Source organism: Schistocerca serialis, chromosome 2 (assembly GCF_023864345.2).
Source record: "Schistocerca serialis cubense isolate TAMUIC-IGC-003099 chromosome 2, iqSchSeri2.2, whole genome shotgun sequence".
In the NCBI taxonomy this organism is placed as follows: domain Eukaryota; kingdom Metazoa; phylum Arthropoda; class Insecta; order Orthoptera; family Acrididae; genus Schistocerca; species Schistocerca serialis.
In genome coordinates, this window is record NC_064639.1 from 404,563,546 (window position 1) to 404,588,223 (window position 24,678).

General features: G+C 39.3%; 1 protein-coding gene across 1 annotated transcript in view; it reads left to right on the forward strand.

Moving 5' to 3' along the window:
- Positions 1–24,678, forward strand: part of LOC126456023 (pseudouridylate synthase RPUSD2-like) — a 561,359-nt gene that overhangs the window by 525,179 nt on the left and 11,502 nt on the right. The window contains exon 9 of the mRNA XM_050091777.1: positions 13,657–13,869. Coding sequence (XP_049947734.1) covers positions 13,657–13,869 — 213 coding nt within the window. The remainder of the gene's footprint in view (positions 1–13,656; positions 13,870–24,678) is intronic.

Consider the following 24,678-nt stretch of genomic DNA (forward strand, 5'->3'; position numbering starts at 1 on the left):
CTTGCACTCCCCAACCCCCACCCCCCCACCCCCCCACCCCCCACCCCCACCCAGTCACCACTCCCCTCATGCACTGGTGCTGCTGCTCACAGTGTTGTTTCAGTTGCCTGAGACTGCAGTCTGTGTGTGTGTGTGTGTGTGTGTGTGTGTGTGTGTTGTTGACGAAGGCCAGTGGCTGAAAACTTTAATTTTTTAATTTTGAAAGTCTTTTTTTTTGTGTCTATCATGACTCAGCATCTCTGCTGTATGGTGATTAGCAACTTTCCATCTCATAATATTGTCACATTCCTTCCTGGATTTTCCATTATTTGATATTTCTAACATTCTTTTTCATTGTGCTGCCTGTCTCTGAGTCAGTGCCTCCTCTATGTGGTGAGTAGCAATCTATCCTTTCCATGTTGTTGTAATTACACGGATGTAATGACAGGTGCCTTTTTCCCAATTGATAGTTTTTACATGTGTGATTAATTACCTCATAATAGAGGATGTCTGTGTTAAACATATAATAGGTAACTTAAAACATTTTTTTACACACCCAATACACCTCAATATGCACACCTTTAGTGGCACAACAGATATCTAATCTCTATTCCACTTGTCTTCGAGTATTTTGCAGCATTGCAGGTGTTACATTTGCAGTAGATGCATATCTGGTAGATCATGAAATGGTGTCTGGTACACCTGAATCTTGATAAAACTCCACAGAAAAAAAGAATCAAGTGACATAATGTCTTGGCTTTTAGGGGGTCAAGAAATTGGTGGGCTGCCTCTCCCAATCCACCAATCTGGGAACTTGTGATTGAAGATTTCCCCCTCAATGTTCACAAAATGCCATGGTGTGTAATCTTGTTGAAAGATTACATGGCAAAGTAATTGTGACACTACTTATAGCTCCAACATGTCTATGTACATTGTTGCATTAACTGTAGGTTCTACAAAGAAGAATGGGCCGATAACCCTCCCCTTCAACAATCCACACTGCACACTGAGAGTCACATTCTTATCCTATTAGTCTTGGTGGTTCAGTTCCCCATTTGTGGCAGATGTGCGTGTTTACCATGCTGGGAGTATGGAATGTAGCCTAATCCAAGAAACAGATGAAATCAAGGAATTCTTCATTTTTATCCATTTTTTGCAAGAATTGTCTCTGTGAATGCCTACGGTCTCAGTCTGTTCTCAGGCTTGATATTGTGACAAAGCTGGAGTTTATATGCCCATAGGCGCAACCTTTAACGGACAGCGTCATTTATACTGTCAAATGAGGTAACTGGAACTGCCTGCTTGGTTGTCTGACTGACTTATGGGGGCTCTGCTGGAAAGATGTGCAGATTAATTGAACAGAAGCTTTTGGAACTGCATGCTTGATGTGGTGGGACAACATTGAAAGTAAACTCCCAGTTTGCCGAATCTGTTTGTCCCATTTCTTGATTGTTACGTAAGTGGGAACATTGTCAGTTGGCTGCAGTCCACACTCGCGCCAAAAACGATGTTGTAGCAGTGTAACAGATTTTAGCTGCCCATGAGAAAGCAAACAGATCACCTTCTACCCTGGAGTTCATATGGCCACTGATGCGTATTTATGTACAAAGCAGTTACACCTATGTGCGCACAGTGCCAACTGCTGCAAGTAAACACAGAAATCATTTTGAGTTACCATACTTGTAGAACCAAACCACCAATAAATATCTCAATTATGTCTCATGTTATTATGCATTATATTGTTATATGTTTAACCCAAACACTGTGTATGTGTAGTGAATGAAAGATAACATATTAAATTACCTTATTGATTCTGGTTGCAAATGTCTTGACCCTAACTCTGCAGTCAGCTTTCTTGCAGTCTTTTTGAGTATATTGTTCAAGAAATGTGATTCTTTTAAATGCAATATGTTCACTAACAAATATTATCACATCACCCCCCCCCCCCCCCCAAACCTTGTATTGTTGCCCGTAGTAGCAGGTTGCTAAAACCAAACCTTCTAATTTGTGATACACAATTTTACTAGATTTCAGTCTATTTTTGGGTGCTGCTATTAGATGTGGGGAATATTCACCCACAAAAACTTGCAGCAAACTGAGCTAGTTACTGCAACATTGCACATTTAGGCACATTATCCTAAGTGACACTGATCTTTTTGTTCAACTTTAATTCTGTATGAATCACAACATTTTGAGGTAAAAGATTCTGAATCAGTTGACACTGCAGTGACAAGTTACTCATTTCTAAGCCTGCATCTTTATCAGTATAGGGTTCATTCACATCAAAGATGTCTAATTTAACCCTGTCATGTTGCTTCTTGCACATAAAAGAAAAACTTGCTGGAGATTGGCTAGAGTAGGTTCTTGGTTTCACACAGTTTACCACAGAGTCCCACTATCTGTTTACGAACTTTAGCTTTTCCTTTTTGTTTAAATGAAATCTATGCCTGGCAGGTTCTTCGCGATACATTTTGCTTGTACTGCACATGATTAAATTTTTTATACAGTTTCCATAGCTCAGAAATGTAGCACTCAATTCCTTTATTAACACATGACAGCTGAGGCAGATTGTATTGTACTGGAACATTTGTTATGATGACATATTGTATAATTTTGGTAGCATCTTCTTGTACCTTCTGAATGTAGACTTTCTCTCATTCCTATAGACATGATTACAGTGTGATGCTAGTATCTTTTTGCTTCACTCTTTATCATAAGATTCATTGTGTGTAGTTTTGTGTACCTTTTTTCCCAGTACTACAAATAGATTCAGTGACACAGATGTAAGAACAAAATTTACTTTTTAGTTGCCTTCGTTATTTTCTTTGGTTTATACCACTTTTTCTGCGTCAAAAGGTCATTGCAGGTGACATGATGTCCCTACATGAATTATCTGAACTTGATAAGCTCACTGGACAAAAAATTACAGCTGGCTCAGCCATCATGTCATGTGCTCAGCTACATTTACATTTCAAACAGACATTGTACGTAAACATGCATGAATGTGAGGATGTGACAGAGTAGCAAAAAGGGACAATTGTGTTTGGCCATGCCATGAAGTTGATGGATTTGTTGATGTTGCACACAGACTGTTCAGTGTGTGTACAAGCACACTGAAGTGTGTCTACAAGCACACTGCCACAAAACATGTCGGTATTGTGGTTGGAAAAGATCCTGACTGAGAGGGATTGGAGATGCATTTCACAGCTTGTGAATCAAAATTGCTTCCAAACCTAACAGGAATTTCTGCAAACAGTGAATGAAGGTCCATCACAACCTGTTAGAGAGAGAACATCGTGATAGGAGCTGCATGCAATGAACACTTGGGAGTCAGTCACTTCACAAGAGGCCATTGATCACTCAAGCACATAAAGATAACAATAGCTAACTTGAAATTCATAGAAAATCTGTGGGGCATGATAGAAAATGGGTAAAATGCTTTGATTACATCCTCATCGAGTGGCCTAACCTGGATGTGACATATCTACACAACCATGTGGAGCCACTTCTTAAATGAATCCAGGTGATTATCAAGTCCAGGGGAAGAATTACGTGGCATTAAATGATGCTTGTGATGATTTCTCTAGGGTGGAACAATTTTTTGTTAAGTGAGCTTAAATAAATGAATGGTGAACCGATTATGTCTGAACCTAAAACATAAAATTAGAACTTCTACTTTCAGACAGTACGAGTGTCACAGTGAATTGCCTTAAAAAAGTTACAGAGATTCCTGCTCACTATGTAACTGTGATTTAACAATTTATTTTAATTATTTCAGTAGAACAATCTTTTAAAGCTAATCTGTGACTGACAAAAAACACTTGACTACATTACTGTCCAAAACATTTTAGAAAATGGCTTACCCAGAGAGAATGTCTGTTAATTGTGGGTATATGCAGATTCTTTCTTTATTTTGACAAAGTTATAAAAAGGATAGAGTGCTGCACTGCATATAGTGAAGATGTTTACACACACACACACACACACACACACACACACACACAAAATCAGATCTGGCCACAGTAGCCAGAGACAGTGGTGCGTTGTCTTATTCAGAAAAAGGTCTTTTGGCCAAAAGCTTACTTTTTTAGCATCTTTTTGCTGTGCCTGTCTATGACACAACATCTTCACTATTTTGTGAGTAGCAATATATCCTTTTCATAATATTGTCATTATTCCATCTTGGATTTTTCATTTCTTTATTTTGGTATTCCTGGAAAACTACCCTTGGCTAATTACTAAATATACCACTTTAGCAGGAGTACATATTTTCTAGTATCATGCTGAAAATAACGTCAACCCCATAATAACTTTTGCTTTGGAGACTTCATCATTTTCCTTACCCATCTGGAGGTAAACTTAATTTCACTGCCTGTATTTTCTGTGTATTGATTCCCCAGCTCAGCCTAGGTACTTCAAACAGCCACATCTTTAAATCTCCTGTGCCTGTGTGGGCTTCAATACTACAGAAATGTTTATCAACACATACTGGATACTCGTCATTTCCATGATATCAAACATTTTTCAATTAGTGTTTTATTATTATTTTGTGAGACTCAGAGCCTGGGGTAAGCCTTTCTACTTGAAACCATTCTGTTGATTGTATGTCAAAGATGAAGCCATTAAACTCTTTCTTGTAGATGATTGTGATGAGCAGGTAGAATTTTTTTTTTTTTTTTTTTGGGTGATGACTGGGGAAAAAGGATGTCTGCATGTGAACTACTCCTTTTAAACAGTGTGAAGTAGGTTCCCAGGCCAGTCTCCCCATACAGCAGTGCCGCTTGCTTTTACTTCATAAGAGACTGCAGAGAGCTTTGGAATCTTAATGCATGTTGTTAGTGCATATTTTTGTGATCTGGGACTTCATGTCAGCATTTTTCTTCTCCAAAGTGGCCAAATACTGATGTTTAAAATATTTCCACCACCACCAAGATTTGAGTGTGTTAGCAGCTACATCTATAAGATGGTAATGGAAAGCCCCAGTAGAATGTAAAAAAAAATTGAGAGCAAAGGTATCAACTCGCCAAGCAGTAGAGGCATTGAGTTGTCAACACACATGTAAACAAGATGGAAAACTTTGCTAGCTTTTTCAAGCTGGAATGCACCCCCCTCTCGGACGCGCGTGCTCTCATGTGCGTACGCGCTCGCACACACACACACACACACACACACACACACACAACACACACCCCCTCCACAGCTACGGCTACATTGTGCCATACATTTTGCATGTGCGTGTTTGTACATGTGCACACACACCATTAAAAAAATAATAAAATAAATAAATAAATAACCTAGCAAAGTTTTCAGTCTTGTTTATGTATGTCAACAACTCAATGTGTCTACTACTCATTGAGTTGTTACCTCTATTTAAAAAAAAAATTCACATCTGGAAGATGGTTATATAATGCTGAAACTTTTCATGGCACACTATTTAAATAACTTTGTCACATATTCTTTCTTTTAAAAAAATCTGCAATAATGTCATCATAAATCAGTTACTCACATTTGCATCAACTGTGGGGCCAGTATAATCTTGCAATTAGTTAGTTAATTTCATGTTCCATGTATCATTTCACTATAAATCATAAGACATTTTGCATTCACATTTCAAATTAGTTTGTAAATATGGCTACATGCTGAACATTTATAAGATTTGTTTTTTGTTGTATTATTATTATTATTATTAAATATACAGATGTGACTTATTAATTCCTATCCACAACCTTTAACAAATTGAAATGATAGAAATTCTTCTATGGACTAGAAGGAGTTGTCAAGGAGAAACTTTTTCAGTTTTTTTCATATTTTGTTTTGCTGTCTGTCATACATTTTGTATCACTGGGTAAGTGCTCAAAATTTTTAGTTGCAACATTGTGTGCCTCTTTTGTGCCAAAAACAACATTAATGTGCAGTAATGAATGTCATTTTTCCCTCTGGTATTTTAGTTATGTACATTATTGTTCCTTCTGAACTGAAGTGCATTATTTACAACAAATGTTATGAGGGAGTTAATATACTGTGAATCAGTATACGGACCCCAACTCCTTAAACAGATGTCTACAAGATTTTCATAGGTGAGCACAACATATTATACTTACAGCTCATTTTTGAGCTATGAAGACTTTTTTCTTAAAGATTAGACCCACAGCATTAATCCATATGAAGTTATTGAATGAAAACACACAAAATATGTCAACTTACTGATTTGTGTCTCCCTAATATTTGCAATGTTTCTAAGTGCAAATGTGGCTGAACTAAGTTGTTTTAGGAGTTTCAAAATGTGGTTTTTCCGGTTTTTATTCTTATCAGTATAGACACTGAAAAATGTTAAAGTTTCCACTGTATTTATAATTTCCTCACCATGTGTTACACTAATCATTGGTGTAGTACTGTTAGATGTGCAGAACTGAATATGTTGTATCTTTTTAAAATTGAGAGCGAGACAATTCGCAGAAAACCAATGATAGTGTTAAGGAGATTGTTTCCATTTTTTCTGTTGCGGGACTGATTACGATAGTAGTGTCATCTGCAAAAAGAACTAACTATGCTTGTTGTATATTAGACAGAAGATCATTTACACATATGAGGAACAATGGTCGACCTAAGATTGAGCCTCCAGGAACTCCATTTGTGATTTTTTTCCCAGTCACAAGAATCTCCCCTCATTACATTTGTTGAATCTCTCTAAGGATCCATTTTCTTTACAGGGCTGTTTAATGTCCTTTTTGATTAGCTTATGTGACAAGCTACTTTCGGTATGAATTTATCATGGAATAAATTAAATTTTATGTCACCATTTGGTTCATTATAAATTTCATCTCAGGTCATCTCTTGTAAATTATTCTTAAAAACTTTTTACTGCATTTATTAATTATTCTAACTGATTTCCACTGAGGAATAGCTATACTGTAAGGTACTATCTCGTTCATCCTAATTGATTGTGCATAATGATCAGATAGACCATTTGTTATTGGGCATACAGTTATTTCCTTGCTTTGAGCTTCATCAAGAAAACATTATCAATTAGAGACCTGCTATATTTATCCACCTGTGTCGAAAAGTTAATGTCTGAGATTAGATTTAGAATCCAAATAAGGTTTCTGAATAATTTTTCCTATCATAATCTATAGTACTATGTAAAAACAAATCATTGTTCAACATTGTTACTGAAAATCTCAAAAGGTTATTAGGAAAAAAACTTGAAAAGTTCATTGACTGGTTTACTTCACATTTTTACAGGGCACTTTAATACTTCTTTGGTCAGCTGTAGGATACATATTTTCCTAATGTATTGGTATATAAATTTACCTTTAAAATCTATACTACTATTTAAAGACAAGTCGATGTTTAACGTTGTTACCAAATATTTCAAACAGCTCTTGATCGATTTACTTCGAAACACTGTTACAAAAAAACTCGAAAAGTTTTTGAACGAATTACTTCAGACTTTTAAATGATACTCTAATGAACATTCAGATGGACCTAGGCTGCATGTTTTGTATATATAAGGTATGTAACAATATAGAAAGAGGAAATACTGTTAGCAAAACTCTGGAAAAGTTCTTGTCTGATTTATTTAAAATTTTTACACAATATTTTAATAAAAATTTGGATGGACGAAGGTTGTATTTTTTTTAAACAACAATGTGCAAGTTTTCTGTTATAACCGACTGCGAAAAGGAAAATGCTGGGCTTTGCTGTAGAATGTATGGTTTCTTTTTATTTCTCTTAGTCTGTTTTAAATGTGATACCAAAGTATTTAAACCTTTAGACAAACCATTTCACCCACATATATTCTTTTTCCTTAACTACAATTTTAATCCAAAGTAGTATACTCAACTATGTGGTATGTGCTATTTTGTCTTCTTCTTCACAGTCAGTTTGAACAGGAAAGTTGCTTTTATGGCTTATCAGCTTATAATTAGAATACTGTTATGGAATCTGAATCATCTGAAACTTGGTAATCCTACCCATTTGCATATTAATACTGCGAAATACTGTCACTGAAGCTATTACCCTCACAGATCCAGCAGCAGAGTGGTGTACGAGGGCTATCCACAAAGTACATTATGTTTTGGAATTAAAAATAAATAAAGTATTGGAAATTTTTTTTATTATATACAGATGAAAGCCACACTTAAATACTACTTTTCTACATAGTTGCCATTAAATTAAGGCACTTATCGTAGCGATGGACGAGCTTGGAAATTCATTCGTCATAAAATTTGGCCGCATGCGCCTTCAACTATGTGGTTACCTCTTCTTGAACCTGTGCGTCGTCATCAAAACGCTGCATAGCCAACCACTTCTTCATTGCTGGGAATAAGTGGAAGTCACTCGGTGCCAGGTCGGGACTGTACGGCGGATGAGGAAACAACTCCCACTTAAAAGATTCGAGAACTTCATGAGTGGCATTTGCCGTGTGGGCCCGGGCGTTGTCGTGAATCAGCAAGATCTTTGAGCCCTGCGCTTGTTTTGTATTGCTCTTCTGAGGTTGTGCAGAGTTTGGCAATACCTTTGAGAGTTTATTGTAGTGCTTCTTTCCAGGAAATCCACAAAAATCACACCTTTTCTGTCCCAGAAGACAGTCGCCACGTGGTTGAAGGCGCAGGCGGCCGAATTTTACGACGAAGGAATTTCCAAGCTCGTCCATCGCTATGATAAGTGCCTTAATTTAAATGGCAACTATGTAGAAAAGTAGTATTTAAGTGTGGCTTTCATCTGTATATAATAAAAAAAAATTCCAATACTTTATTTATTTTTAATTCCAAAACGTAATGTAGTTTGTGGATAGCCTTCGTATATACCAATGATCCTAACCAATTTACTTGTTTATTTTAAGCAGTTTCAATTCCCAATCAGTGTTTCATTGGCAATAACAATAGAGAAAACTCAAACTCAGTGAGAGAGGTTAGAGGAAATGGACATAGAAAGAGAGAGGAAGCAGATGTAGAGAAGGAGGAGGGGGGGATAAAGAAAGAGAGAGAGAGAGAGAGAGAGAGAGAGAGAGAGAGAGAGAGAGAGAGAGGTCAGTGAAAGGGGCAGGAGGAGATGGTCAGAGAGAGGGAAAGAAGAAGATTAAGACATATATGCAGTTCACATATAAATTTAGCAATTGCGTAGCGTTGCCAGGTTCACTAGTCCTTGGAAAATCTATGCTGAAAACTGCACAGATTATTAACTGGTTGCTGCTGTCTGACAGATAGCATAGTAAGGAATCCAAATTTCTCATAAACAGTTCAAAATTTCCCAGTGGGACTCTACATACAGCTACAATTCAAAATGAACTATTTTTCAGTATTAGTTCACAAGCACACACTTCTGTGTGCTGATCACTAAAAAAAGATCTACTTGTCTCAGTGTTTATGAAGTTGTGTTCTGCCTTAATATATGTAACAACTCATTGTTTTCCCATGTTAGCTCTACACTACTAGTGAGATAATAGAGTGTAATCTATTGTATTTAACTTCTCTAACTCTGTGATTATTTGGTACTGTCAAACGGGGTGTTTTCGGACATCGGGGCGAATTCGGACAGTATGGCTTATTTGCTCTTTGCTACTGCTTAGAAACAAAGAGTTACTTATTTTAACGTCCGTGCACCAGTTATTTTAAGTGCAATATTGCATTTATCACTTACCACAACTTTTACTTTGCGTCAATTGTTTCCTTAGGTGAATAATTGACAAACAGTCTCAGTGTTAAAAATCCATGCATTATTGTAAAGTGGAAACTTCCTGTTGTTGGGGTGAGCAGGAAGTTATTGTAACCGTAATTGTCAGCGCACTCAGTAGCTGACAGCATTGAGACAATTTCTGTACAAGTTTGTCTAGTTTCTCATGCAGGGTCATAAAATAATGATGGTTTTTGTAGAACTGTGTACTGTGTGGGGTGATTTCGGATAATGTCAAGAACATATAAGAGCAGGAGAGGTGCTACAGTACGGCGTAATTATGACCCGGAACTTTTAGATAAAGCTGTTCATGATATTCAAAGTGGTAAATTATCATACAGAAAAGCATGTGATTTGTACATTATACCTAAATCAACCCTACAAAATAAAGTGCAGGATGCACATCCAAAAAAAAAAAAAGGGAGGACAGCCAGTGCTAAATAAAGAAGAAGAAGAAATGTTGAAGTGAGGTATCTTGAGGGCTGTACATTGGGGATTTCCCTTCACTAATATGGATATTAGATATTTAGTTAAAGGCTACCTTGATAAATCTGGCCAAAAAGAGAAGTAATTTCATAATAATTTGCCAGGAGAAGAATGGGTGCATTTATTCCTCAAATGGCAGTCAGAAGATTTTTCTGTTTGCTTAAGCAAAAATCTACATCTACATCTACATCTACATCCATACTCCGCAAGCCACCTGACGGTGTGTGGCGGAGGGTACCTTGAGTACCTCTATCGGTTCTCCCTTCTATTCCAGTCTCATATTGTTCGTGGAAAGAAGGATTGTCGGTATGCCTCTGTGTGGGCTCTAATCTCTCTGATTTCATTCTCATGGTCTCTTCACGAGATATACGTTGGAGGGAGCAATATACTGCTTGACTCTTCGGTGAAGGTATGTTCTCGAAACGTTGACAAAAGCCCGTACCGAGCTACTGAGCGTCTCTCCTGCAGAGTCTTCCACTGGAGTTTATCTATCATCTCCGTAACGCTTTCGCGATTACTAAATGATCCTGTAACGAAGCGCGCTGCTCTCCGTTGGATCTTCTCTATATCTGCTATCAACCCTATCTGGTACGGATCCCACACTGCTGAGCAGTATTCAAGCAGTGGGCGAACAAGCGTACTGTAACCTACTTCCTTTGTTTTCGGATTGCATTTCCTTAGGATTCTTCCAATGAATCTCAGTCTGGCATCTGCTTTACCGACGATCAACATTATATGATCATTCCATTTTAAATCACTCCTAATGCGTACTCCCAGATAATTTATGGTATTAACTGCTTCCAGTTGCTGACCTGCTATTTTGTAGCTAAATGATAAAGGATCTATCTTTCTGTGTATTCGCAGCACATTACACTTGTCTACATTGAGATTCAATTGCCATTCCCTGCACCATGCGTCAATTCGCTGCAGATCCTCCTGCATTTCAGTACAATTTTCCATTGTTACAACCTCTCGATACACTACAGCATCATCTGCAAAAAGCCTCAGTGAACTTCCAATGTCATCCACAAGGTCATTTATGTATATTGTGAATAGCAACAGTCCTATGACACTCCAGTGCGGCACACCTGAAATCACTCTTACTTCGGAAGACTTCTCTCCATTGAGAATGACATGCTGCGTCCTGTTATCTAGGAACTCCTCAATCCAATCACACAATTGGTCTGATAGTCCATATGCTCTTACTTTGTTCATTAAACGACTGTGGGGAACTGTATCGAACGCCTTGCGGAAGTCAAGAAACAAGGCATCTACCTGTGAACCCGTATCTATGGCCCTCTGAGTCTCGTGGACGAATAGTGCGAGCTGGGTTTCACATGACCGTCTTTTTCGAAACCCATGCTGATTCCTACAGAGTAGATTTTTAGTCTCCAGAAAAGTCATTATACTCGAACACAATACGTGTTCCAAAATTCTACAACTGATCGACGTTAGAGATATAGGTCTATAGTTCTGCACATCTGCTCGACGTCCCTTCTTGAAAATGGGGATGACCTGTGCCCTTTTCGAATCATTTGGAACGCTACGCTCTTCTAGAGACCTACGGTACACCGCTGCAAGAAGGGGGGCAAGTTCCTTCGCGTACTCTGTGTAAAATTGAACTGGTATCCCATCAGGTCCAGAGGCCTTTCCTCTTTTGAGCGATTTTAATTGTTTCTCTATCTCTCTGTCGTCTATTTCGATATCTACCATTTTGTCATCTGTGCGACAATCTAGAGAAGGAACTACAGTGCAGTCTTCCTCTGTGAAACAACTTTGGAAAAAGACATTTAGTATTTCGGCCTTTAGTCTGTCATCCTCTATTTCAGTACCATTTTGGTCACAGAGTGTCTGGACATTTTGTTTTGATCCACCTACCGCTTTGACATAAGACCAAAATTTCTTAGGATTTTCTGCCAAGTCAGTACATAGAACTTTACTTTCGAATTCATTGAACGCCCTCTCGCATAGCCCTCCTCACACTACATTTCGCCTCGCGTAATTTTTGTTTGTCTGCAAGGCTTTGGCTATGTTTATGTTTGCTGTGAAGTTCCCTTTGCTTCCGCAGCAGTTTTCTAACTTGGTTGTTGTACCACGGTGGCTCTTTTCCATCTCTTACGATCTTGCTTGGCACATACTCATCTAACGCATTATGTACGACGGTTTTGAACTTTGTCCACTGATCCTCAACACTATCTGTACTTGAGACAAAACTTTTGTGTTGAGCCAACAGGTGCTCTGAAATCTGCTTTTTGTCACTTTTTCTAAACAGTAAAATCTTCCTACCCTTTTTAATATTACTATTTACGGCTGAAATCATCGATGCCGTAACCGCTTTATGTTCGCTGATTCCCTGTTCTGCGTTAACTTTTTCAAATAGTTCGGGTCTGTTTGTCACCAGAAGGTCTAATATGTTATCGCCACGAGTCGGTTCTCTGTTTAACTGCTCAAGGTAGTTTTCAGATAAAGCACTTAAAAAGCTTGTGCAGAAGTGAACAAAGAAACTGTTTATTTAAATTCTTGCAAAATAAAAACTTATCTGTAATATATAAAATTCATTATATCATTCCATATCACTTATTCGTAACAAAGGGCTGCCTTAAAAGGTGTAAAATGTCACCAAAATCAAATAAAAAGCATGTAGAATTAAAAAAAAAAGGCAGTAACTCTCCGAATTCGCCCTCTATGTACTGTAACTTTGGACAGAGATTTAAAAAAGACTTGTGTCCAAAATCACCCCAATCCGTGGGCTGACTTCGGACACTTTATTCAACTGCCTCAGATAAATATACCTACACATACACTTTCTGGTTCTGGGATATTTTATTCGTTACACAAATACCCTACAATTTCCATAACAATCAGTTTCATCTAAGAATATATACGAAAGTTCCAACGACAAAACCATCCGAAATCACGGTACTCTGATAGGCACAGGATGTCTTATCATTTCAGAGCTCTGTGAATTTTCTAAACACACAAGAAGCTCTTCTACTGTTCTTATGAAATAAGGTAGCCTTGCTTTTATGTGCACTCTTAATCATTTTGTGTGACTTTAAAGTTATTTTATTTTCTTTCGTAACAGTGAGTACCACAGAATCTAAAGATAGCAGTACAAGTAAGCAAGCTTGGTATGAAATTGTCCATCAGGTCACGAAATGTTCATTTAGTTCTACAGTCTTCCTTTACTTACTTTAAAACATGTCTTGTCACCAGGAATACTTTCCTTAACTTTGACTTCTTTATTGTTACTGTTCTGAAAGATTTTCATCATCTAGAATCATTCTGCCTTGCTAAGACTATTTTGTAAAATGTTATTCTTTTTTTATTTATTTTGACACAACTCGTGTTTCTACTTCTAAAGCATGTTGAATCCATATTCTTTGGTATAAAAATGAAAAAAAATGATACATCATTTACTTACATTACAGGTCTGTACCTTAGATCTGTCTTGTAGCCTATTGCAGTAACAAAAGAATTTGCTAACTGCTGTCATCAACTTTGTTTCATTTATAGGTTACCCAGTTGTGAATGATCCTCTTTACAACCACACAGTATTTGGACCAGAAAAAGGCAAAGGCGGAAACATTGGTAAGACAGATGAGGAACTAATAAGAGACCTCATCAACATCCACAACGCAGAAAACTGGCTTGGAATGGATGGAGATTCTGAACTCAGCATGTTCAAACCAATGAAAAGTGAATTAGATGATGGAATTGTGAGCAAAGGTATGTAAACTCTAGTGAAACTGCATTAAGAAACTGTTGTTTCTAAAATTACTTCTAGTATAGTAAACAACTATTACATGGCAAAATTAACAGAACTGTAGCTTTTTAAAGAATTATCTGAGATTTTGTGAGAAAGAGCAAAAGGGGAAGAAAACATCACTGGAGTATCTGCTTACAAAAAGAAACTGTGTTTAGAACAGAAAGTAAAATAAACTGTGAATTCAGTTTCCAGATAGTGCATCAGAGAGTGAATCAGAAATAAAGCTGTTTTCAGGTCAAGGAAACTGCTATGAAGTAAAACTGCTGACGAATAAAGATGTATTAACCAAAAACACAGGAACCACAGATCTGTGAGTAGGATGGGTGAAGTCTTAGTAATGTACGTGTGCCATATAAGGTTAGGTTTTATCAGAGTTCATTTCCTTTCATATGTTTGTTTATATTTCAAGGCATAGGCATCAGTGTAATACTTCTGTTGGGCACCTGGCCCAAAACCAGGTATTTTCACAAGTTTGGTAAATCTAAATGGCTACATCTTTTTAAAAGGGATGGAGTAGAGGCATTCATATGCTCCAATTCATCACTTAATGTGATAGACACATCCAATAATAATGAAGATAAATGAGTAGAATATATGTTCATAGAGATCAAATCCCTTAACAGGAAGTGCCTGATACGTGACCTCTACAAACCTCCTCAAGTAACCAGGTTTGCCGGCTTCAAAAGTGCTTTTTCAAGTCTCAGATCAATATATGAGCATATGATTATAGCTGGTGATACTAACATAAATTTTTGACAATAATCTTTCCAGTGTGAAATTTAAGTAGATGCTTTCTTCTTCAAATGTGTCACTAGTTTATCTTGCTCCTATCCATCATACAAGCAGTAGTCACACTCTCATAGATATATTTGTAACAAAATCCTCAAACAGAGTAATTCATACCTTTCTGCTATGACATAATTTTTCATAACATAGAATGTCCCAGAAAGAAACCACAAATGACTACATACCAAGACTTCAGACACATTGATTTATCTGGACTTACAACCAAGGTGCAAGAAATCATTTGGGGGAAGTCTCCTATTCCCTTCTTGAACAAAAATGAAACACTTCATTGATTTACTAACAAATTTACTCAACTGAACAAGAAATACACTCCCCTAAGGACAAAAAGGGTAAGAAGGAAACCTGCAACTTGGCTAACTGAAGAATTAAAACAGCCTATGAATCTAGAGATGCTGCATATTGGTCATACAAACTGCACCCTATGTTTAAAAATCATTTTGCTTACAAATAGAAGCAGATTAGAATCAATCAACTGGTGAGAAATGTAAAATTCAGATGGGTCAGTACATCAACTGACAACAGTAACAGATTTGCTGTCCTATAGAAAAACCTTCTCAGTCATGGTATAGGCAGAGTAAGAGCTGCAGCTGATCCAGCCACAATTAAACCAATTAGGGAACAGAGACTTGTTGATTACTTCATGGGGGTAAATGACTGTAGCCAAGAAAAATTCTATCTAAATTTTTTCCCTTGAGACCTGTAGAAACGGGGACTAGTTAAGCCACTATCTAAAAAGGACATTGCCACAGCATGCTCTGATTACCAACCTATTTCCATTCTTCCCACATTGTCTGAGACCTTAGAATATGTAATTCACAGCCAGCTAACAAACTACCTAACCACAAACAATTTACTAGATGAATTTTTTTCCATAAACATTGCAGTTTTCCATAAACATTGCAGCACGACTTCTACCATAATAAAGGCAACAAATGACCTAAAGCTTGCTGTGGATGCATGAGAGGTGATTATGACAAGTTTCTTGGGCTTCAGAAAAGCCTTTTAATATTGTTAGCTTTGACATTTAGCAACACAAATTTCTTGACAAGTACATACAATGGTTTCGCTCATACCTGACATCTCACCAGCAGTGTGTCATGCCCAGCACCATAAAGTTACAATGCAAGCAGGTAGTATTAGGTGTCCCCCCAGGGTTTGGTATTAGTCTTATATTCTTTTCATTATATATCAATGATGTGTCATCAGTTTTGTCCTACTGCAAATATCACGTCTGCTGATGACCTCCAGTTGCATCTAAGTGCAAAACTAATAAACCTCAAAACAGCTATTGAGAATCTCATTATTGAACTGTGTACACTATCAAAATGGGCACAGGATTTGGGGTTAAAGCTCAACCCATCCAAAACCCAAGTGGTGCCAGTCGGTCATCCTAGGCTCATTAGCTCGAGGTACTGGGAATCCGTGCCATAAATGGGACAAATATCAACTGCTCTCCTTCGCAAAGAGTCTAGGAGCAATAATAGATGAAAATCTAAATTGGATTGAGCATGTAACTGCAATTTGCAGGGAGGCATCACCAGCCCCTCGTGCCCTACAAAAATATAAAAAGCTTTTCTCTCTTGACCTGAAAAAGGAACTTTGTGCAAACACTTATGGTTCCAATTATTGTTGACAGTGATGTTATTCTGCAAGGCCATTTTCAGGAAACCTCATGGCACCTGGAACTGGCTATGAATGCCCGTGTTCATTATATCTGTGATGTTTGACTATTTGATGATATTTCACCATAATATGCACAGCTATCCTGTCTGTGTGCAGACAGTTGTAGAGATTTCTATGCCTGCTGTCTTCTCTACTGTCTTACCAATGAACACCATCACTCATCTCTCTCCTTGACCTTAAGTATCTCGTCTGAACAACATGCCAGAAACACACTTTCTCGACATCCTGCTCAGTAGCAGAAACCTGACTCTGGAATGACCCCCTGTAGTATATTAGAGAACTAAATACCATCTCCAGCTTCAGAAGACAGTTAGTGACATATCTACTAAAACAACAATAATGATTACTTGATAGTCTACAAAAATGCAGTCTGAGATATGGCCACATTTTCATTTGAATCTTCCTTTGGCTCAGCCACACTTTTTAGTGGGTGAAAATTGCCATATGCATTTCAATGTTGCATCATTTCAAAGGCTACAAAGAGGTATTTTAAAAATGAACAAGTTGCTCACAAGGCCACAAAAGCCCAATGGGTGTCTACCAGCCACAGTGTTGCACTCTGCCTTGCGGTGTCATACAGATCCTGTGTGGAAGGGCGTGTGGTCATCACACTGCTCTCCTGGCTGTTTTACAGATTTTCCATACCATGGAGCCACTACTACTCGGTCAAGTAGCTCCTCAATTGTCATCACACCATACCAGTCCTCCCACCAAGGAAAAATCTTTGGCAGTACCAAGACATGAAACAGAGTCACCGGCATGGCAGCCATCTACACTGGCCACTCAGCTACAGAGGCAGACCAAAGAAGTATATAAAAGGTGTCATTAACATGTAATTATTACATAAATGTTACAGTGGCATTGCAAAAGTTACTCTGAAATCTTTATTGATACATGCCTTGTCATTAGCTGGGTACCATAGCCAATTGCAAACTGGTCAGAATACTGTGTGGCACTGATTCAGGTCAGTTACAAGAGGGTACTAGTGTAATGATGTTTCTACCAGTTACCTGTAGACTTGTGTATAGGAACTTTTAAAAAATATAAAATAAGTTAACAAAATTACCTTAACACTGATAAATTGTCTTAACATTTGTCATACAAGTAGTTGCATTATAAAACAATAGAGTGGAGGTACAAGTCGGATCAATAGAGGGCTTTGCTTATGAAGAAAATTACTAAGTAGAGTTACATCACAAACCAGTAGAGGGTGTTCCTTATTGTGACAAAATACAGTATGACATATGTAGTCAGTGTCAAGCTCAGAATACATGTCACATTAAAATTATTTACAAAGGCATGTGTCAGACTGCAGATTCAAAAAGTGCAGTGATGAAAAGAGTAAAATTATTGTACATCATTCATTGATTTGATTTGATTTGATTTGATTTGATTTGATTTTAACAGGGAAGCTAAAACAGCTTAGGTCTAACCTGCCAGTGCCAGCACCGAAACTAAGTTTATTGTGCGGTATTGCTCCCTGTATATCTAGTAAAGCCAACCAATGCCCTTAAATAGTGCAAGGAGTCCTTCTACCAGTTTTTTTTTTTTTTTTTTTAGACACAATTTCTTCAGATTCCGATGTCCCAAAGATTCTGTATCTTTTACTCTCATGCCATGCATTCAAAGATTAGGTTTGATGCAGTTTCTTCACCCTCATCACAGATCCTATATTTGGGGTCCTCTTCAGTTGTACCCATTGTGTGTAGGTATTTTTAGAAATTCCCATGACCGGTCATCAGTCCAGTCATGAGTTTGATCTCTTCTGTTCAATCCCAGGATTACAGAGCTTCTTTTAAAACATGGCTTGGGCATCATTACCTTACCATATTTTTGTTCATGGACCTTGGTCCAATATCCTACTTGCTGTTCCGTAGTTCTAATTTGATCATAGCCTTGGCGATTGTCGGGACAGGTTCTGGTCCAATAAATGGAGTTGTTGCCCCCATCCTAGCCAATCTGTCAGCTTTTTCATTGCCACAGATCCCTGAGTGGCCAGGGACCCACACTAGGTTTACCCTATTGCTTCCCCCTAGCTCCACCACACCACCAGAGCCCTGTGGCATTCTGCAACAATCTTAGATCTTGTTGCAGGAGCTGCCAATGGTTTCAGGGCTGCTTGGCTGTCGGAATAGATGTAAATGCTACGGTCCTTGTAGCACCTATGCATATTCTCCTCCACACATGCCCTGATTGCATTAATGTCAGCTTGGAATACAGAGGCCAGTTTTCCTAGAGAGATGATGCCCTCCAGTCTTGGCTGAGCCCCGCACACCCCTGCTCCAACCCCTTGGTATATTTTCGATCAGTCAGTGAACCAAATGATGTCCCTTGTACGGTGTCAAGCTGTTTTTTCCCACTGGTCCCTGCTTCCAGTTATTTTATTGTAAGGCTTGTCGAAGCAGTTGGGAGTTATTATATAGTCGGCAAGCATTTCCCCAGCCTTTCCTATATTTACCTTACTCACTATGTTAATGTGTGATTCTGGATATCCGAATGAGACCCAGTTTTTGCCAGTTTTAAGTCTGTGTACCCCAGCTGCTGCCTCCATCTTGACCCACAGGTGTAGTGGAGGCATGTCCAGCATGGCTTCCATTCCAGCAGTTGGTGTGCTGCTAATTCCACCTGTTATGGCTAAGCAGGCCAATCTCTGCACCTTAGCAAGCTCCATAGCTGCAACCCGCTGTTCTACCTTCTTCCACCACACTATGGCCCCGTAGGAAGTCCTAGGTGTAATCACTGTCGCTACGGTCGCAGGTTCGAATCCTGCCTCGGGCATGGATGTTTGTGATGTCCTTAGATTAGTTAGGTTTAACTAGTTCTAAGTTCTAGGGGACTAATGACCTCAGCAGTTGAGTCCCATAGTGCTCAGAGCCATTTTGTAATCACTGTGGTGTACATCCAGTGCATACCCCTGGGGCTTAGGCCTCAATTTTTGCCACAAGCTCTTCCAGTATTCACTAGAGTACTTTTTGCCTGGGAGCAGATGCTCTTAATGTGAGGGGTCCACGTTAGCTTCTCGTCTAAGGTTACCCCTAGGTATTTCACTATCCCCTGCACAGGTAGAGTTTCAATGATGAGCTTTAGGTTCCAACTTGAGTGTTGAATATGTTTCTTCGTAAACAGCACCACAACAGTCTTCTTAGGTTTAACCCTCAGATCCTGTTTAATGCACCAATTTTGCACAATGTCCAATCCTCCTTGTGCCATATTTCTAACTGCGTCAGTAAATTTGCCAAGTCTTACCGTGGCAAGGTCATCTGCGTATCCTTGGCAGAAGCATTGTCTGGAATTTAATTCCTCAATGAGTTCGGAATGAGGAATTTCCGATAAGCCTAAATCAAAGTCCCTCCTATATGTCTCCCAGTCTGTTTTCCTGGAATTCCTATAGGTCATGGTCTGTCTGATTCCCATTTCAACCTTGAAATTAATGTACATATGGTCCAATGAGGATGGCTCCATCACCACATGCCACTGTTTGACATAGCTTCCCATCATCATGGAACCAAAAGTTACGCCACTTACTTCTTACCTTCTGCTATTCCTGAATGTAGGTTCATTGCCCCCATTCAGGACCTCTAAAATGTTAGCTAAAAGAAATTCAAGAAGGTACTCACCGCTACTGTTGGTGTCCTTGCTGCCCCACACTAGGTTGTGGGCATTGGCATTGCATCCCACCAGCAGTTGGTCACCTTGCTGATGGCAAGTCTCTGCCATTCTCCTCATCTCCAAGGGGGGAGGAGAGCTGTCTTCGTAAGGAAGGTATGCCGAGGCCAAAACAATTTCCCTCGTGATACCTTCCTCACATTGCTGCAATTTAATGGCTACTAAGTCCCTGGGGCAGAAATCCATCATTGACGTGAAAGAAATTCCATGTCTTACGTAGATGCATGTTCTGGAGTTTCTTAGATTTCTAGCATAAATCAGCTTACCTCCAGTGCCACCGAGGCCCGATACACCTGCTTTATATAAATTAGGTTCTTGTATCAGGGCCATGTCCACTTCCTGCATCCCCAGGCAGCGACTCAGGGCAGCAGAGGCCCCTTTACAGTGCTGCAGATTAATCTGCAGCACCTCCAGACTCGTCTTGCTGCCATCTTTAAAGTCTTTGAGAACCCTGATGGTGACCTGCGAGAACCCTAAAATCAGTTTCAGGTCCTGCTCCTGCATCGCCTTCAGGGCCTTCTCTCCGACCTCCACCACCAGGGTTCGTCCTTCCGGTGCAACCTTCTGTTTGATCATTTTCCAGTCTTCTGTCGAGACTTTTGGGTTCTGGGCCGCTACTTTGCCGAACAGAATCTTAGGAGAGTCATCCTTAAGGATCTTTGGTACCCATATTGGTATCTTTGCGGTCTTAAGAAGCTCTGATGTTGTCTTAACCAGCAGCTTTACATCTTCCCTTGGGGATATCATGGGCACCTTGTCCTTGAGCCATTACACTGTGTGCACCCCCTCACAGACAAAAATGAGGGCACCACGGTCTAGATAGACCCTCCTGAAATAGGGTCCTGGGTCAGTGTCCACCTTAATCTTTTCAAAGAGGTCCATTTGTACCAATTCCTCCTGCTGCAAGGTGATGGCCACCAGTGGAGAGCCTTCCTGGATATCTGCCATCCTAAAAACCGAGACTGCAGTACTATAGGTCTGTTTCCCTATTTCTGGCCTCAGTTTTTTCTCGCTTATCTAGGGAGGAGGGAGTCTTTGATTCCTCCCTTATCCACTTGCTACCAGTCTCTGATTTAGTGGGGGGTCTGTGTATCCCCTTCAGCCTGAGACAATTTCTCCCTGAGGGTCTTAGGTTCAAGCCCCTTCACTTCCCTCCACTTGTCTTTATGAAGCCATTCTTTCCGTACCTTTTTCCTCTGTTCCCCAAGTAGTTTCCTCCTCTGGGCCCCAGGCAAGCCTTTGTTCTTAATCTGGTCTAGCTTCGCAGTTACAGTTCCCACTTCTGGCTCAGGTCTAGACCCTGATTCAGTAGTGGGAATCCCTTCCATCGGTTCTGATCCTGATGTTTGGGTATCTGAGGTCTCAATTTGCCCCTCAGTTTGTTTTTCTTTGTTTTCTTTAGTTGTGTCCATATTGGTCCTACGAGATTTGGGTATCTACAAGGTCCACACCACGAATACCGTGCGCAGTGTAAGGCTACTTATTTAGGGGAGTCACCCGGTATCCCTAAGGCTCCAATTGCGACACATCTTCCCATATGCCACGCACCCCTTGGTATGGATCACATCTCACCTTGGGTTGGGTCAGGGAACTGGATAGGACTAGGAGTGGATAGGGACATTGTGGGACACTCTTAGTCTGATCCATCGGCTGAGGCCTTTCCGGCAGTAGGTCCTCTACCTTCGGCATAGCCCTCAGCTTCAAGCGGACGTGCAAGCCTTGCACCCACACAGTGCTTCGTCGAGGTGGTGTCCCCCGGAGAGGACGTTGTTCATTAAAAGATCACGTAGTTCTTCATGTGATGTACATGGATAGCATAACACAGTGTGGATGCAAAGTTGGTGACTGTACTTATGAGCCACATGTGGATCCAGCCTCATTACAAACATTGAATGTAACATGGAGCTTGTTGTGAACACAACATGAACCTAACTGAATTACATAAAAATCTTAAAAAAGAACTACACGATTCATGTTTTCTAATGGGTGCGCATCAGCCTTTACATTATTATTTTTTATATACTGGTATTCATGTGCACATGAAATGAAGGGAAGCAAGATAAGAACAAATCATTGTAATGCATATGGGTATGGGGACATAAACTGGAGGTGCAGGTGGGAGAAAGAGAACCAGGGAAAAGTGTGGGTGGGGGTGAAGTGAGGATGGGTAAGGAAGATGGGAAAGGATTGAGGCAAATGTCAGTAGCACTGAGAAAGAAGACTGAGGAGGGGGAAGCAAGAGGATGAATGTCCACCCACGGTTATAATGCACCTTAATTGCATAGCAAATGCAACTGATAATGTACTACTCTAACGGCTTGTACTATCACTGCCACTGCAGCTTCTAATAATGGTGGTGGTGATAATAAAAATAATAAAATTCTGTTGACTTACCCCTCACTTCCCAGCCCCCTCACGTCTCTCAGCCTTTACCCCAAAAAAACTGTACATAGTGACTTGTGCACACTGATTGGAGTACATGCATTTTTATATGAATTTTATGTAATTCAGTTGGATTCATGTTGCCTCCTCCACAGTCTCTGTTTTGTATTCAGTGTTTGTAATGAGGCTGTGGCCATGTGTGACTCATAAGTAAAGTTGCAAACTTTATATCTGAGCTACATTATGATACCCATGTACATGATATGAAGAATTATGTAATCTGTTAATGAACAATGTACAATAATTTTACTCTTTTCATCACTGCACTTTTTGCATTTGGAGTCTGACACTTGCCTTTGTAAATAATTTTAATATGAGATGTATTATGAGGTTTGCATTGACTGTACACATCATCCCGTATTTTGTCACCGTAAGGAACCCCATCTACTGGTTTGTGATGTAATTCTACGCAGTAATTTTCTTTGTAAGGAAATTTCTCTATCGTTTTTAGTTGTAACTCCAATTTATTCTTTTACAACGCAACTACTTGTAAGGCACATGTAAAAACAATTTATCAATGCCAAGTCTACATTGTTAACTTCTTTTATATTTTATAAAGTTTCTATAAGCAAGTCTGTAGGTAACTGGCAGATATACCATTACACTAGTGACCAGTTGCGACTGACTTGAATTAACACCTTGTAGCAACACTACCAGTTTGAATTTTGCTGTGGTACGCAGTATATGACAGGTCATTATGCAGTAATGTGTCAGTAATTGTCAACTGTGTTTTACATTGAAGTTTATTTGTATGTTTGAAATGTGGTAAGATTTCAGAATAACTTTTGCAGTGTTGTTATATAACATTTCTGTGACTATTACCTATTTATCATACCTTGTATATACTTCTTTGTAGCCTTCGAAAATGACGTAATATTGGAATGTGTAAGTCAGTTGTCATTCAATAAAAAGTGTGACTGGGACAAGTGAAGTTTCATGCACTCATTGCCCTTGTACATCTTTTTTTCCAACCAGATCTTCCTCACCTCCCCATATTCTTAGATGGTACGGTCTCCTCAAATTTCCTTTCCCCAGAACTCACTGTATCAAAAAACATCTATTTTGCACACCTATAAAGTCTTTTGGTATCAGCCACTATCACTAATGTTATTGTTATTATCATCATCATCATCACTATTAGTAGCTGCTGCAGCAACAGTAGTACAAGTACTGCCACCATTAACTTTATTAGTTCATAGGCAGTATTACTTACTTCAATTATCATTACAGATATTTAGATCATTTTGATATTGTTTGTCATATTAAAATTGTTATTTCTTAAGTAACAATAATGTAAAAAATGTACTTTATGTGTGAAATCCTGGTCTTGTGTAAAAGAATGCCAGATGGTGCTAATCAGATCTGGTTAAACAAACAAATAAATAAATAAAACAATGGAAACTCCAGGTAGGAGTATCAATAATGTAGGAAAAGATAGATTACTACTTACTGTAAAAATAACACTCTAAGTTGCAGACAGGCATTATTAGAAGACACTTACACATAACTTTTCTGCCTCAGCCTTTGTCAGAAAAAGAGAAAAACACGCCATTCATTCACACAAGCAAGCACACCTCATGCACACATCACCACCTCCAGCAGCTTTGGCCAGAATGCAACTATCACATGGGATGGAAGCAGCAATCTGGAGGGAGTGGGAAAGGGGAAGGGGAAGAGATATCAGTGTACAGGTGGGGGGAGAGAGGAGCACTGTCTGGCGGAGTGTGCAAGGACCAGAATGCCAACAGGTGCAACGTCAGGAGGTTGTGAGGCAGGGAGGTGGGGAAAGCGGAGCAAAAAAGGAGTGTGTGGGGACAGTGTGTTACCATAGTTTGAGGTCGGGATAATTACGGGAGTGGAGAATATGTTATAAGGATAACTCCCATCTGTGCTGTTCAGAAAAGCTAGTGGTGGAGGGGAGGATCGAGGTGGCTCAGGATCCTCCCCTCCACCACCAGATTTTCTGAACTGTGCAGATGGGAGTTATCCTTACAACACATTCTCCACTCCCATAATTATTCTGGCATCAACCTACGGTAACAAACTGTCACTGCACCCTCCACCCAACAGTTTCCACCTTCTCTGTCCTATCGCCTCCTCCCCATTCTTGTCCCCCACCCTCTTTGTTTGCCACCCTCTGCCAATGCATTCGCCCATCTTTCCCTGTTCCT